Source organism: Lissotriton vulgaris, chromosome 2_1 (genome assembly GCF_964263255.1).
Source record: "Lissotriton vulgaris chromosome 2_1, aLisVul1.2, whole genome shotgun sequence".
Classification (NCBI taxonomy): Eukaryota; Metazoa; Chordata; class Amphibia; order Caudata; family Salamandridae; genus Lissotriton; species Lissotriton vulgaris.
In genome coordinates this window covers 1,305,383,571-1,305,398,255 of record NC_141687.1, presented here as the reverse complement: position 1 = coordinate 1,305,398,255, position 14,685 = coordinate 1,305,383,571, and the positions used below count along the sequence as shown (strand labels likewise).

Below are 14,685 nucleotides of genomic sequence, written 5' to 3'. Positions count from 1 at the left end.
CTTAATATTTTAAACAGGTGTAGTGATCACCTTTTACCCAAAAGGTAGGGCAGGCCACCTAGTGTAGAAGATACTGGAACCCCCTTGTCTACTAGCCAATCACCAAAGCCTCTAAAGTAATTTTCGAATCCTCAGTCAGACACAACTCACACATTCAATGAAGAGCTCCAAACATGGCACCTTTATACTGTTTTATTGAAACAAACAGGAGCTGGGTCAGCATTGCATTGAGACCTGGGTAAAATGGTAATCACAAAGGCAAATTTTACATTAAGCAAAATTCGAGAAATTTTGCATCACTAAGTTTAAAATCAGTTTTTGACTGTGGGGGACTGGCTTATGCAAATCTCTCTCAGAGACATTCTTTATACAAACCAGTCTCTTGTCGTATCTCGCATGAGTTTTGTTTACCAGCAATGTGTGGTAAAAGTAGAATTTCCCATAATTTCACAAAATGTTCATCGTATTTTTTGGGAAAATATTAGACAATTTTACACACTTGTTATTAGGTGCCGTATAAGAGTCCGATAAATAGATGGATGCACAGATAGATGAAAAGACATAGGGATAGACAGATGATCGTTAGATAGATGGAAAGATGAGTGATCAGATAGACCTACATATAATTACCATTGCAAGGTCACTGAAAAAAGCATGAATATTCTAAATCAGTGGTTCTTAACATGTCATCCGTGGACCCAAGGGGATCCGCTACACCTTATTAGGGGTTCTGTAACTATTTAGATAATTAAATAATATTTGCAGATTGGGGTGTGGCCTTTTAAAAGCACCACTGCCCTGGACTGAGTAGAACCAGGTGGGGAGCTGGCTGCCATTGCTTGGAGTCACACTGAAGATGGGCCTGCTGGAGGTAACCGGCCCTTTTGAGCTGTGGGATGTTGCTGCCTGGCTGGGCCTTGCTCCAGAGGGGTAGGGGTTAGGAAACTGACGCGCTTGCAGCCGCTAGCAGCAGTGGATACCTAGAACTACTTGGTGGCTGCTATCTCACCCCCCACAGCCTAAACACATAGAAAGAAGAACTGAAGACGCCACAGAAAGTCAAAGCACCTGCAGCCTAATACACAGAAGGGTAACACCTATTCCCAGTGCCTTGGCAGGGCTGGGCCCTTGCTGAGGCCCTGACAGCTTAAGGCATATACAACTCCAACAACGGAGCAGGCGATGGTCCGCAGGGACCCCAAACAGAGGTAATTACAGTTTGAAAAATCAACAGGCCCTGAGAAGAATCCCAAAGTGACAATGGCTGAGAGTACTGGAGCAGCAGGCCCTTCTGGAGTGGAATTGGTGGGTGTGGATGCCCTAATGGTGGACCTCAGGGCTGAATCCAGGGCTCTGGATGGACGCTTTGACTCCCTCGAGAAGTAGCTGGACAAAATGTGGGCACGCATAGACACTCATGAAAAACGGCTGGACACGTTCGCGGGTAGAGTCTCCGGCCTTGAGGACGGCGCTGGTCAGTCGATAAAGAAATTAGACCCAATGGAAAAACTCCTCAAAACAGTGGCAATGAAGTCCTAGAGGTGAGAAGTAGGCACAACAATACACGCATCCTGGGTGTCCTGGCAACTATAAACACTGGCCGCATGAATCACTTTGTAGAAACACTCTTGACGGAACTATTCAGCAAAGAATCCTTCACAGCCTCATTCTCACTGAACTCTGGGCCCCTGCCCTAATCCAGGGTGCTCCTCCGAGGCTTCTAAAAGCCTGTCTGCTCAACTACCGAGACTGGGATACTGTGCTGCAGTTGGATAAGGAAAAAGGTCCACTGAAAGGGCAGGGCTCTGCGATTTCCCTATATCTGGATTTTACTGCCATGGTACAAGAAGCCCACCATAAATACACCGGAGTCAAGGCCAAGCTGCAGAATCTGGGCCTAAAATGTGGCATGATTTACCCTGCCCAGCTCCATGTAGTGGTGGAGGGTAAAGCACAACTCTCTGACACCCTGTGCAGGAATTTTTCCGAACTTATTCAGAGACCCAGGTGGACCCAGAGGGGCACGCAGGAAGGATCAGCTGATAGGGTCCCCACCAGACAGCAACTCCGGGACCAGTGCGGTCTGCTTTTCCTTGGAGTGCTGCCTGCTTGATGCATGTCCTCCAGTGACTCATGAAAACTGAACTGGATAACAATGGAGCAAAATGCCTAGACATTGCTCAAGCTTTCTGTAGCTAGAATATTGCTATGTAGCTTCATACTTTAGTAACTGAACCATCCAAAAAATATGGGTAACTAGCATAGTATCGCCTTCCCCTTAATGCAAATCATAGCTTTTTGAAACTCAGATAAGAATTTAATTTTTCTTTTATATTAATGGAAAACTAAGTCTAGCTGGGATTTCCCTGTTATGGATATGACAGGAATGGGAGGGGGAGGAGAAACGAGAAACCAGACTTAAATGGGAAGTTTTGTGTTGATTTCATGTTATGGTTGCTGTTTTCTACACAGCTTGGCACTAGTCATACACACCTAGCCTCACTAAATGCTCCACATGGCCACACTGGGTATGCTATCCCCTTTTTCGGAATTAACACTAGTTACATGGAACATTAGGGGATTAAATAATGTACATAAATGCTAACAGGTTCTTCACTAACTACAAAGGCACAAAGGAGACATAGCCTATATGCAGAAGACTCACCTCCCGCCTACGCTATCACCTGGATATGCATCCACATGGGGGAGCATCGCTACTTTGCAAGCTACAGCACATACTCCAGGGGGACGGCCATTTTAATACATAAGCGTATACCATGCCAATCCTCGATGACCCGCGCTGACACTGAAGGATGCTACACCATAGTGCCGATCACCTTAGGGTACTGCTTGACTTTTATCTGTATTTATGCACCCAATACGGACAGTCCAGATTTCTTTTGCAATATGCAGGCTCAGATTGATCGAGTCGAGGCACACTATATCTACATGGGTGGTGACTTCAATCTACTTTTAGACCCCAAACGCGTCAGTACTGCCCATACCCCGACTCTAAACCTAAGGCGGGCCGGGCAATGGTGGAACTCTGTGAAACATACAACTTAATAGATATTTGGCACCATCACCACCCATCCGAGTCTGCCTACATACATTACACAGCACCACACGACACATGGACATGACTGGACAATTGGATGCTGTCCCCCAATATGGTACCATGACACAAAACTATACATTACCTCCCCAGAACACTATCAGACCACTCCCCGGTCCTTCTTAAACTACATGTGCTCAGGGCTGGCGGCTGTGAGACACAATGGAGATTCCCAGGTCAGGCACTTGGTGACGAGGTTTTCTGATCTGAGCTTCGAGCGGTAATTGTTGAATTTATTTATCTGAATGCAGGATCAGTAACATCCTGGGCCCCACTATAGGAAGCCTTTAAAGCTTACAGGAGAGGGATTTGTATTTCAAAACATTCCAGCATCCTAACAGACCTAAGGTGCACGCTTTTCCATTTGGAAGAACAACTAGAAGATTGGGATCTGGGACAAGTTGCGCATGAAGCACTGGTGACATTACATTCCAAGGTGGCACTGCTGTCTGAATTCTGCGAGGCGGCTGAGAGGGAAACACACTTCCTAAGCAAAGACGCTGCTCCAAGGAGGTACGGGGAGGGGGAGAGACCAGGGCACACATTCACCTGACTACTGCTGCCCCCCAGAAGCCACCAGTACTGTAGGGACGTGGCGTGACAACTCACCTGAAATCTCAGGACTTCTGCAGGAGCTATGAACAATGTATGCTCCCAATACCTCTTGGAACACCTCTCAATGTTGTGATAAAACACATTCCACTGGCAGGGCTTCCCAAAGGGAATGGGAAGTGGATGAGAAATTAGAGAAAAAAAACAAACAGTGCTTCTTCACTCAACCTGGTCCAGCTGGGTACCACGTCTTGGGTCTCTGAGAAATCTACAGTGTTTATCGTGTGATGCTCTGGCAAAGAAACAATGGGGTACTGATGTACTTCTCCGTACACAAACACATGCACAAAATGGCATAGAACAGAGAATATATGAAGATAAATAAAATGTAATCACCTATTGCTAACTGCAAGCCTTTCATATCTCTGTCCACAGGATTTGCGTTGAGGAGTTCACTATGCGCACTTAAGAAAGAACAGTTCGTGCTAACTCAAATTATACTGATTCATTGGTGAAAATAATGCCTGTTTTTCTGTTTCCACTGTCTAATGTTCAGGAACAATACCGTTTTGAATAGAAACATAAATTAAGGCTGAACAAATTTTTTTTATCTCAAAACACTATGGCACCATTCATCCGTGCACTCGGAAAACAAGAGACAATAATAGCAATAACACTTTGTATCTGAGTTGCCAAAATCCTAATAGCGTATTATCATAAAATATATAAATGCTAAAGAGTTCAGTTTAACATGCTAATAGTAAAAGCTTGATAAAGTATCCAAGCTTCTAAGTTGTCAGTTCTTGAAAGTCTTGTGAGCAAAGATTTAAATAAACTAAGGAAACAGTTCAACATGTCACTAATAAAAGCTACATAAATATCCAGGATTCTTAGTGTTCAGTTCATGAAAGTCTTGTGAGCAAAGAGTTAAATAAACTAAGGAAATAGTCCAACATGTCACTAATAAAAGCTCTATGAAATATCCAGGCTTCTTAGTTTTCAGTTCTTGAAAGTCTTGTGAGCAAAGAGTTAAATAAACTGAGGAAATAGTCTCCTTAAGCACTGTTTGTCTCTTTTCAAAAGTCACAGATTAATCATAAGGAAACTTCAAGTTTGAGTTCAAAAGGTCAAGACATGAAGACGTGAAAAAATGCAGGGCCCTTAGCTTATCCAAAGCTCTGCAGCTGACTCATCCTTTGAGGCCACTCTGCATCTGGAGAGAGGAATCTCCTTGCTGGCTGATGACAGCTGATGTACAGGAACCTCTTGGAATAATGAAAGTAAGCCAAGCACGGGCATGTGCAAGGCTTGTCTATTTATAGGCAAAGGGACAGGTGTTTGCAAACACGAGGCAAACCCCGCCCCTCCACATGCTGGAACAAGAGGCTTGCCACCGGGAAAGAGCAATGCAGAAAACAAGAAGCATTGCTACCCACAATAAACAAGCACTGCTAAAAACCAAGGACATTTAGGTTGCACATAAAGAGTACTCCTGCAGGCGAATGAAGAAGCAGCATTTATGGGGCGGGGAAATACACATGGGCAGCCAAGGAGTCTGACATGGTGGAGTCTGGGACCGGCATACTTCCCTGACACATACATCACGAGTCTCCAAAATAGTGAAGGCACCCAAATAACAGACACACCAGCTATACAGGATGAACTTCTTAAGTATTACACTGACCTGTACACAACCCGGGTGACAGACTATGATGCTGAGAGAATGCAATCCTTGGGGGAAATTGCAATGGTGTGGCTGGATTCCGCACATCAGCAATTACTGGGGGAAACCCTTCACAGCAGAGGAAATAACTCACGGCATTGATTCAATGGATGGTATGAAGGCACCAGGTTTAGACAGCTATACTGGCATTTTTTATAAAACATACAAGACCCTTTTCCCCCGTGCCTTTCTGAAGTGTTGGAAATGGCCCTTTTGCAGGGTTATCCCCAAATGCTTTGCTTCTTCCTCCTATTTTTTCCTGACTTGTTTGTGTTGGTTTTAGGACTCTGGGCACGTTAGCACTGCTAATCAGTGCTAAAGTGCTTACGCTCTTTGTGTAAATTGTGTTATGGATTGGGGTTTCCATGATTGGATATTTGATTTACTTGTTAGTCCCTAGTAAAGTGCACTGAGTGTGCCAAGGCCTGTAAATCAAAGGCTACTAGTGAGCCTGCACCACTGATTGTGCCACCCATGTGAGTAGCCTTAAAAAGGTAACTCAGACCTGCCATTGCAGAGTCTGCGCGCAGTTGGTAACTGCCATGTCAACTTGGCCAATGCATACACTTGCCAGTCCCTAACCTTCTCTTTTATTGCATGTCAGGCATCCATAAGGAAGGCCCAAGGTACCCCTTTGGGCAGGGTGCAGTGTATGTGAAAGGTAGGACATGCCCGAGTGTGTGTGGCATGTCCTGATAGTGAATTACAGACCATTTCAGTATTCACTATTGCAAGGGTACCTGTTCCCCCTAGGACAGAATGTGAAGTTTGTTTATAACATCTTATAAACATAACTGGCCCTGGGAACTAGGTAGGAAAATATAATTTAGTATGTCTGCATTCAGAATCAAAACATGCATCTTTTAGTGAAGGTGATTTTTACATTCTGTGTTTGAAAATACCACTTTTAGAAAGTAGGTATTTTCTACCTCAGTCATCCTGTGTGCCTCTGCTAGAATGTGGATTGCCTCTCTGGGTGTTGGATGACAGAAGGCTGGGGAGCAGGAGTGGCTCCAGATAGTCTAGGTAGGGCCAGGAAAGGGTTGACTAGACCTGGGCTGCATTAGGGGAAGGGGGAGGAGATTTACCAGCACCTCAAAGGACCTGTTCTGCCTCTGAGAATGCTGTCTCCACCTCCTGCCAGGAATTCACACCAGAGAAGGCAGAACTGGTTCTGGCTGGGCACAGACACTGTCTGCCTCAGAGATCAAAGAATTTTGGGATATAAATATTGGGGCCCAGACCCCTGAACTTTAGAATTCTTTTAGATCAAGAAGACTGCCAAGAAGAAGAGCTGGAGAAGCTGTGAGGAGGGACTACCACTTTGCTGTGTGCTTTGCTGTATTGGCCTGCAGTGGCTCGTTCTGTCTTGGGCACTGAAAGGACTGGACTGAACTTTCTGCAATCTACTTTTGTGAGTTTCTCCAAGGGCTTGAGGAAGAGCTTGCCCCCTGTTCAAGAAGTCTCAGGAACATCAGAGACTTCAAGCTCTTCTGCCCTCAGCACTGGGGACTGTGTGTTTTGTGCTGCAACATAAGAAATGCAACTCAACGACGTCTATGATGCCGCAGCCGACTCCATGTCCTGAAGGCTCCGCAAAGGGCACCTCCACAACGCCGCACCATGACCCTGGTCTCACCGACGACGCCTGCTGATGCCGCCACCAAGCCGTGCTCGCACCCTGACCTGTGGGCACCGCACTCCGCACCGCCTCGCTTTACGACGATGCCGGGGCCTCCCCGACAACGCCGCTCCACGCCAAAATTGACACCGATACTTGCACCGTGGTTCGCGGGCACCACTCGTAAAGTTGCATAATGCACCACCCTCATTCCGCATCGCAGCCTTGGCCTACTGACGCCGGCACCATCAACTCCAGTTCACCAGCCGACGACAGCGCTTCAGCAAAGACGACGCCGCTGCTTGCACCATGACCTGCCAGCATAGTGATGAGCACCATCTTCATCTCGCACCGCGACCCTGGTCTCAACGACGACACCATCTGACGCCACCACAAGCAGCTGCTCACACTGCGACCTGAGGGCACCACAGCACACAACACCTGCCGACGCCAGCACTCCTGATTCCAACAGAGAGGAGGTGGGCCTGTAACGCGATTGACTTTGAGGGCCCAGATGACTCCTGCACCGACCTTCAGAATCAAAGCCTGTAGACGCCGTGTTTTCGGAAGCTCAACGAGAGGTCGCCGACGCTCTGCATTTCTAAAAGGTACTGTTTGCGGGTCTTCCCGACACCGTAGCTGGCCTGCAACGCCACGGTTAGCCAGAACTGTTTGGATATGTTTGCTCATGATGACTTGATAGCCCCGAACTGAGCTATTGACATCAAGGAACTATTTTTAAAGCGTATTTCATAACTGTGGATTTTTAAGTACTGTATTGTAGATTTTTATCATTTTTGGTCTTGTCTTAAGCATATAAAAAAATGTATATTTTTGTAAAGTGGTGTGGTGTCTTTTTGTAGTGCTTACACTGTATTACTGCTTTACACACTGCCTCTAAGATAAGCCTGACTGCTCGTGCCAAGCTACCAAGGGGTGAGCAGGGGTTATTTTAGGAGTGTAACTCCCTTATCCTGACTTGAGTGGTGGTTTCTGTCTGGCTTTGGCACATGCCCTAGCCAGCCAAAAATCCCATTTCTAACAGGGAGGCACTTGAGAACAAAGTTTTGTCACCCAGATTGCGAGAAGTAGTTCTCATACTACTTCCTAAACCAGGGAAGGATCCACAGTTATGTGGTTCGTACAGGCCACTCTCTTTTCTGAACGTCGATAAAAAAATCCAACTAAGGTGATGGCGACATGATTATCCCTCCTGCTTGGCCAAAGAATTTCACCTGCCCAATTGGATTTTGTACTGAACAAATCAACAGCCTTGAACCTGCACACTCTATTTGCAGTATTGCATAGGGTCCCACCTGGCGTTCCTGCAGTTGCCACACTGCTGGATTCTGAAAAGGCATTTGACTCCCTAGAATAGCCGTTCTTACTGGCCACATTGAGTAAGATAGGCATACCATTGGGATCTATAGTGCTCATTATTCTACTCTATTCACAAACTACGGCTCAAATCAAACTAAACGGGACCCAGTCCCCCTCCTTTTAATTTTCATATGGCACAAGACAGGGATTCCCACTATTGCCCCTGCTTTTCATTACCACACTTGACTCCCTAATGCGCCACTTACAAGAATGCCATCTTCGCAGGGGGTTGCAATTCAAAACTGGCCCACTCCTGATAACACTTTACGCGGAGCATTATACTTTACGTCTGGCACCCCAGTGAGAACCTGGCGCCAATAATTAGAGAAGTAATCCGATATGGTGGGCTATGTGGGCTCCAAATAAACTGGAGACTTTAGCGGCAAGTATGGACTGCGAATTCCCATGGACATGGTGTGAAACATCCGTTAAGTATTTGGGGATACACATACACAGGGAGACCGAGCAGATAATACTACGGATCGGTGTTAAGTAAACTAGATTTACAAGTGGAGCGGTGGCTAAAACTCCCTGTATCACTGGCTGGACAAGTCGCTATCATTAAAATGGTGGTGCTGCTCAAATTCCTGTATATGTTCCACACCATCTCCATCCTGCTTACCATTGTGTTTTTCCAAATGCTGCATAACACCCTCACGGACCTGGTTTGGGGGGCAGAAGACCCAGGATCCGTTAGGACACTATGACCCTGGCTTACAAACCCCGGGGGTGCGGAGTCTCTAATTTCCATATTTACTACTTGGTGACCCTGCACAGCTTTGCATACCACTGGTTTCACCCCGATGTCCGGATCCCATAAACAAAATCAGAAGCGGACCTTGCTGACACGACCCCACTGCCGCAGTGCTACCACCGGGCCTCCCTAGAGACCCCCATGATATACAAACGGCGTCAACGACTATCTGGGCCTGGAAAAAACTGTCCCTCCTGACGGGCGATCGCTTGTTGTATTCCTTTGCTATTCCTCTGGCTGGTAACCGCTTGGCCTATCACTCAAGAGGGGCTGGTAAGGCACACCCTCACAAAATACTCTCTTGACACAGTAGGCGACCTCTTCCCGGGGGGAGGGCACGTATAGTCAAGAACAGCAGATGCCCATTTTCACAGGGCCCCATATATAGATCACTTTATACTAAGTAGGCTGCAGAGGGCTTTGAGCGCCCAGATCCCTGGATTTCTGCTAGAGCCGGGAAGTTCTCTCCCTTAACATTAATAATCTCCAACTCCGGAGGGGAACACATAATACATAAACTGTACAAGGCCAGCATGGCTCTCATTCTCATGTACCCTCTGTCAGACCATCAGTGGAAATATTTTGTGCTCAGACACGGAAGATATCCCTCAACAATAGACATAAACAACTTCATTTAAAATTTCTATGGAGAGCCTATGCGACACTGGCTAAACTGCATAAAATCGACCCCACCCGCGCTCACACATGCACCAAGTGCTGCTAAGGGGTGAAACCCCGAAACCAGTCCTAGGTTGCTTGTTTCCAGTCCAGGGTGGATCTGGCTTGAAAGTTCGGGCTGGAGTGTTCCCATGAGGCACAGTGTCAAGACTGATTTGCATATGGCCAGGTCTAAACTGGGGTGGCATGGTGAGCAAAACAATGATGGACTTAACCCAGATCTCTTGACTGGGGTGAATGTTTTGATTTGTTCTGCATTCCGTCAATCAATTGTGTGTCTTTTGCTTTCTCACCCTAAGTGCTCCGGGAATGCCTAGAAGTGAGTCTGGGGCTCACTGTGCCACTGAATTCAAGCTATCCTGCTGATTAGGGGTGAATGTTTTGATTAATTCTGCATTACGTCCATCACTTGTGTGTCTTTTGCCAAGTGCCATGCACAGCATGCAGACTTTGAACACATGACTTGAAACTGTAAAAAGATCAGCAGCTTCTGGAGGGAAATTTTCACAGTGATATCGCAGTTGGTTCAGTCCACCCTCATGTCTGCGCCAGAAATGGCACTGCTGGGATATGTGCTTGAGGTCCCGAAGCCAGTGCGACGGTTTGTCATGATTGCCCTGCTGCTAGCAAAAAGGGAGATAGCCATACGTTGGGGCAGTAGATTCACCCCCACATAAAAAGCCTGGCTTAAAAGCTTAATTCACTCCAACACAGACTGCGAATTAAATGCTACTCTACAGCCTATCACATACAGACTCCGCGACATATGGCAACCACTGCAACAATACCGTCTAGAAATGAACAACACCCATAGATCTCAATCCCAAGGGAGGAATGGCTCACCTGCGGATGGGGAGGATCACTCGAATGCAAACACACACGGTAGTTTCATTCTTGTATCAATGAAATGGTGTAATAGCAAAAATTGGTATGTACTAAGAATACATGCAAAACGATAAAACCTATTAAAAGGAGGCAAGACGTGGTAAAATGGCAAAGTGATACGTTAAATCTAGCATATTGCACCCTCTTTTAAAATTGAAATCTAAAAAAAACTTCAACCTTCACATTAAAATTGAAGTCTCGATTTTACAATATTTGTTTGTGAATTAATATATTTTGTCATTGCTTAGGTCGGAGTCCTTGGCTTTCAGCAATGACTCAGTGGGGGTCCTTGTATTCCAGTAATGATTTAGTGTGGGGTAGACAGAAGTCAAAAAGTTAATTATGCTGGTCTATAGAATAGCACGAATGACATACAATCTAAATGCTTCAGATAAAAGCTTCCTAAACACTTTTTCTTATGTCTCCTTTCTCTTTCGGGATTCGTAGGATTACCAGGGTCCTACATTTCCTAAATATTAAAAACAGATTTTCTTAACTAAAACTGAACTATAACACTCTTGCACTTTTATTCTGAAGTGCCTAGATTCCAACCTACATCATTTAGGTATCTAGTGAAATAAAATAGTATTTTATTACAGGGCAGTACTCATAGTGAAATGTTTCTTGATGGGTAAATGTGAGCGTCAAATAAACAAGTTAATCGGAAATAGAATTTGGTGCTTACATTCCTCTTTCCAATGCAGTGTAACCTGACACTTCAAAGCTTCCAGTTCGGTTTGCGAGAGTCTTGTCATTCAGCTTAACTGTGATGGTTTTGTTTCCAGCATTAAAGAATCTGCAAAGAAGCACATTATAAGAGATGAGGGCACTGAAGAAAAATTTGCAGAGATCAATGATAGATATACTATGAATTTAGACACCAGTCTGCGTATTCTTTAAAAGGTATACATATCCTCTACACAAACACACACACACACACACACACACACAGGTGTGTGCGTGCCCACACACACATACACACACACACGCAAACACACACACTTTCATTCTATCTGCTAAGTGCACGACAATCCCAAAAAGCAGCCTAGGGGATGAAAACATCCTTCCCCCTCTCTGCGTTATAATTAACCCACGTCCTATATGGCATGAGGATCTAGCGCCATGCACTTGGCTTCCTGCACCCCGATTTCAAATCTTGGTGCCAGCTCGACACAATAAGCTGTTCTTCATTAACCAATTGAGGAGTCTTACTGCCTGTACAATAGAGTTTTCTTCTCTGGTTCAAGTCTACCACATAGCGTAACACTCACACGCTTGTTCTGGGGGCAACAGGACTAACGAAAGCAAAGGCTCGCTGCTTAGTACTGCTGGGAATTTCATATACCATATAGGTTTCTTTTTTAACCATATAAGCTTTATTATATATAACCTTCAAAACAGCAAATATAGTTCAGTCATGCAATCACAGTTGACAACATGGTAACAACATAAAAGGTCTTAGAACATTCGCCCCTCCCAATCCCTCAAGAGCGGAAAACGGTCTGGCGTTATTCCCCATAAGCTCAAGTCTGTTAAATGTTGCTATTATAAGATAGCCCGCCCTCACAAAAAATTCACTATAACATCAAAAATACAATACTATTTGAATAAAGCGTGTGTGGTTGACTTGGGCATGCAACCTGGGGAAGTCCTTGACAAAGAAACAACAATCACGGTTCCGAGATCGCGAACGCCTCAAATGACCCGCGTAAAACTGTGATGGAGGCCGCCAACCATTCCGTTGACAAAATACTCTGTAATTGTAAATACCAGAATACAATAAGTGGAGGCTCTTTTTCTTCATGAAGGCTGCCTGAGTAGTCCTGGCACCTACCAGACAGTTCAACATAATTTTTCATTCATATCCAGTTTGATGTTGGAAGATTGGGGGTCTCCGACCCAGTATTAAGGAGGCAAAGCCCAATATATATTAATGAGCGGGCAAACCCAAGAGATATGATCAAGATAACCATTCAAGCCACATCCCCTCCAGCATAATATACTTGCAACAAGATAGAGTTTTTGAAGTTTCGTAGGGTACAAATACTGATCACATTAAATTATATGTGCGTCCCTACAAACAAGAATGTGGAACGTTTTGCATATTCCTTATCGAAGAGCATCGCATTTGAAATCACTGATGGTTCCTGGTAAGTTTGAACCATTTGGGACTGAGTTTGAGAATGTTGCCTGCAAGAGGACAGCATCTAATATGAGAAGTCTGCCTCAACTGTTTATAATCGCTTTCCACTAAGGAACATTTTTGTTTACAAGATTCGAAGGACAATAGATCCCACTTTTTCAATAGATCTGAAATTGATAAACAATTTCCAGAATATTCATTAATCAAATGGCCCTGATTATAGACCCGCAGTGAAGATTGGTTTATAACGTATGGGAGCATGAGAAGAGGGAAAAGACATTCTACTGTGGTCTTAGTGACAGTACCCATACCTTTCAGTTCGTTTTTGAGGGTGTTCTAAAATATACATTTGATGGTCTATCTAATTGTTCCTCCACACACGCTCTCATATTATTCTACCAGCTAAATCTTGATCCATGTGTATCCAATGCAAGTGGGCCACTCTGCAATATAATAAAACATCTGGGCATGATAATACGATGTAATATTCTAATGCCCATTTTTTTTTTGCTGTGAAATGAAGCACAAGATGAGCGACTTGAGCTCAGAGAAAAACACTCTGTGAACTGAAATGGGAAGCTCCTGAAATTAGTATATGACATTAGGAAGCACATTTATTTTGACAGTATTAACCCTCCTCCACTCTTGACAGGTATAGTGGGGACCATCATCACAAAAAGCAGACAATAGATGTAGATTATTAGCTCTTTACAAATCATTTGAATTGGGAATGATGTGAATGCCCAAGTATCGGATATGTCTTCTAGCCCGTTGAATGGAGGTTTGGAAAGACAATGGGGGATATTCACAAGGACTCAACTCCGATTTATCCCCACCTAACGCATCAAAAGTGGAGATAGTTTTAACACCCCATTCACATGCCGGTGCAAACTGCAGACATCGCCTATATTCCAGCGATAACTGCCCCAAAATGTATCACCACTGTGGACATCACCAACTAGCCCATACAGAGTAGGCGTTCCTGTGCAAAAACAAACAAAAAAACGTACAACACCACTTTCACAACGAAATGCCAAATCTGCAATGAGAACCAATACCATGCGATAAGCTGTGGTAGCAGCAGGTATTTAACAGCTGCCTCCTGCAGGTGTAAAGCCGGACGACTACCTGCAGTAGGCAACGGAGCCCCGCACACAGCCAAACCTGAAGAACAAACAACGCCATGGAGCTACTCATCATGCAGCTCGGAGCCCCCACAGGGCCACAACACCCACCACCACCACACCCTGGACTGCCACCACCCCCAGCACCCAGACCCGCCCTAGGACCACCACAGAGGCAGTGCAGAGTAAGACAGCGGACCTACCTAAAATGCACCAGTCTCACAGACCTCACGCCAGAGGAAGGCATTGCCCACTGCAGGCTCAAAAAGACAACCATCATCCACAACATGACCCACATTGCCCACAGGTTGACGGTCCCAACACAGCGGAGAACCAACATCCCTCCATAGACAAAGCTGCTTGCTGTGCTGCACCTGTTGGCCTCTGGTACCTTCCAACCAACAACTGCCAGAGTTGGAGGGATCTCACAGCAAGCCCTATCAAAGTTCATCGCACCTGTCCTGGATGCCATTCTCAGCTTCATACCCCAGTACCTTCACTTCCCCCACACTAAGCAGGAACAGCAGGAGAACAAGCAAGGCATCTACGCCATAACTGGATTCCCGGCCGTTTTGGGGGCAATAGACTGCACACATGGCCCACTTGTGCCCCCTGCGGATACAGCACACCACTACCACAACAGAAAGCACATACATTCCATCAATGTGCAGGCAATAGTGGACCACCGGGGACTCTTTATCAATGTCATC

General features: G+C 45.4%; 1 protein-coding gene across 1 annotated transcript in view; it reads right to left on the bottom strand.

Moving 5' to 3' along the window:
- SLC15A2 (solute carrier family 15 member 2) overlaps positions 1–14,685 on the bottom strand; it is a 483,947-nt gene that overhangs the window by 48,371 nt on the left and 420,891 nt on the right. Inside the window, exon 19 of the mRNA XM_086957069.1 lies at positions 11,394–11,504. Coding sequence (XP_086813195.1) covers positions 11,394–11,504 — 111 coding nt within the window. The remainder of the gene's footprint in view (positions 1–11,393; positions 11,505–14,685) is intronic.